At 42.5% G+C, this 2,172-nt stretch overlaps 1 protein-coding gene across 1 annotated transcript; it reads right to left on the bottom strand.

The window, feature by feature from the left end:
* Positions 1-108: 108 nt before the first annotated feature.
* Positions 109-2,013, bottom strand: LOC104505290 (visinin-like protein 1; the record flags this gene model as incomplete). The annotated part of the gene is made up of 2 exons (XM_010160065.1): positions 109-891; positions 1,798-2,013. Coding segments are annotated over 2 exons (414 nt in total), but the record flags the coding sequence as incomplete, so codon positions are not given.
* Between the last annotated feature and the right edge of the window lie 159 nt (positions 2,014-2,172).

Genomic DNA, 2,172 nt, shown 5'->3' with positions numbered 1-2,172 from the left:
CTTCCAATAAAACCTTTAAACTTCCAATAAAACAATATTTTAAACATTATATATATATATTTATAGATACTTTTAATTAAAGGGATCGTTTTAGCAGGATTTTCTTTGTATACCGCATTCCTCTGACATAGCTCTTTCCGGATTGAAGGGATGCAAATGAGGTAAGAATTAAGGCAAACCTAAAAGGCATGCAAATGAAGTACATTTATATCCACTGACAACACAAGCACATGTGTGGATCAGACTGAAGAGCTGAGGAACTCTTCCCCTCTGTCTGTCCAGTACTACTTTACAGCAGAATGGCGACCTGGTTTATAATAAACAGTTAACATCACCGTGGGAGTTCAGTGTCACTAACATCACGCAGCCTAGGAGACACAGAGCTAGCATCGGTCAAACAGGAACAATAAATAATAGAATTCACCGCAGCACAGGACTGCTGCACAGGCTTCAGAGGAACAGGGTCGGTACGAAATGACATTGCACACGTCACGTTGTGGCAGTTTATTTTTATAATATATACTTTTTAAAATTCTTTAGCAAATGACATTCTCATGCACACGAGTGTTTCAAACACAAGAAGCGAGTCCATTTATAGGTAGTCCAAGCAAATCTGTGTGTGTGTGTGGAAATAGCTGCAAACTGAATGGAACATTAAACTTCTGTGCAGTCTATGACACGTTGCACGGGGGCTCATTTTTGAATGTCACACTGCAGGAGTAGTACAATGGAAGGATCGCTCTTTGCCGCTTCTTTGAACTCATCCAGTGTGATCTGGTCGTCTTTGTTCTTATCCATCTTACTGAAGATCTTGTCTACTCGCTGCTCAGGCGTCAGGCCATCCTCGTTCATCTTCATCATTATCACCGTGCCCACCATTTTGTAGATGGCCTTGCGAAAGAAACCACACAGAAAATTCAACACACAAATTATAACCTAGGGTTTTTTTATGTGATCAGAGTCTGGAAAGACATTCCAACAACAAAATGATCACCACTTTCCCTAACGTTTTTTCTTCCTTTTTTTTTTCCTTAGAATCCAATGTCCATATAATTAAACAGGGAAGAACGTGCTTTACTTCCCTCAGAGGTAGATTTACTTCGGTGGTTGCATTTTGCACCCTGGAATGAATTTCTCTGCCTTTCCATTTCACAGTGCAAAACTGCTGTAACCCAGTCCCTGGATCAACTGTTTATTTGGATTGTAGTCACTTAATTGAAATATTTCTCATAAAATCTGAATAATCCGTTCCAGCGGTCATCACCTTTTAATAGCTTTCTGGGTGTAGATGGGAGCAAAATCTGGTATTAACTGCTGTGGCTGGTAGCTGGCAGATGAGGAGGGAGGTAAACTTTATCCCTCCTGTTACATGCTGCGGTCACCTTAAAGCCCATCTGTGAGAGCTCACTGAAAACTGTGTTGTTATCCCTGTAAATTTCTGTAATCACCCAAAGATCATCTCCAGTCAGCTTTCAGCTACTTGAGCTACCAACCACTAATTCCATGGGTGTCAAGTGACTTTGAGATGGGCTTTGTGAATCCTTTGCTGTGCTGTTCTTCCAGAAAAAAATCTACCTCTCGGTATTTAAAAGCTTACGTGCACGTAGGTGCTCTGCAGGTCTGAGATCCCGTCCCTTAGTGCACCTTTACTCACTGTAGGGCGAACGTAGGTACTACACGCTTTTAGTGATGCACTACAGACCCTCCTGGGCTTAAAATCGTAAAGGCTGTGTGAGCAATTAATACCACATTTACGAATGTTCAGACATGTTATTTTCAGCGCCATCCTGATCTCACCTCTATAATTTCCAGCATTTCCACTCTTGTAATTTTACCATCGCCATCCAGGTCGTACATGTTGAAGGCCCAGTTCAGCTTTTGCTCGAAACTGCCTCGCGAGGTGATGGACAGGGCACAAATGAACTCTCTGAAGTCGATGGTCCCGTCTCCGTTTTTATCAAAGGTTCGGAAGGCATGCTGGGCAAACTTCGAAGCGTCTCCATACGGAAAGAACTGCAAAACAAAATAATGAACAGAGCGGTCGGCAGCGCAAGGGAGAAATCTGTGTTCCCGCCTGCAAAGTACCCAAGTGAGGTGTCCGTGGGGAGTTGCTGTTGTAGGACTGAAGATTAACAGCTACGGCGCCACAATTATTCATAGAATCATAGAATC

The sequence above is a fragment of the Eurypyga helias genome, unplaced genomic scaffold, assembly GCF_000690775.1.
Source record: "Eurypyga helias isolate BGI_N326 unplaced genomic scaffold, ASM69077v1 C15946484, whole genome shotgun sequence".
In the NCBI taxonomy this organism is placed as follows: Eukaryota; Metazoa; Chordata; class Aves; order Eurypygiformes; family Eurypygidae; genus Eurypyga; species Eurypyga helias.
Note: the sequence above shows the minus strand (reverse complement) of the source record. Positions and strands in the feature narration are given on the sequence as shown.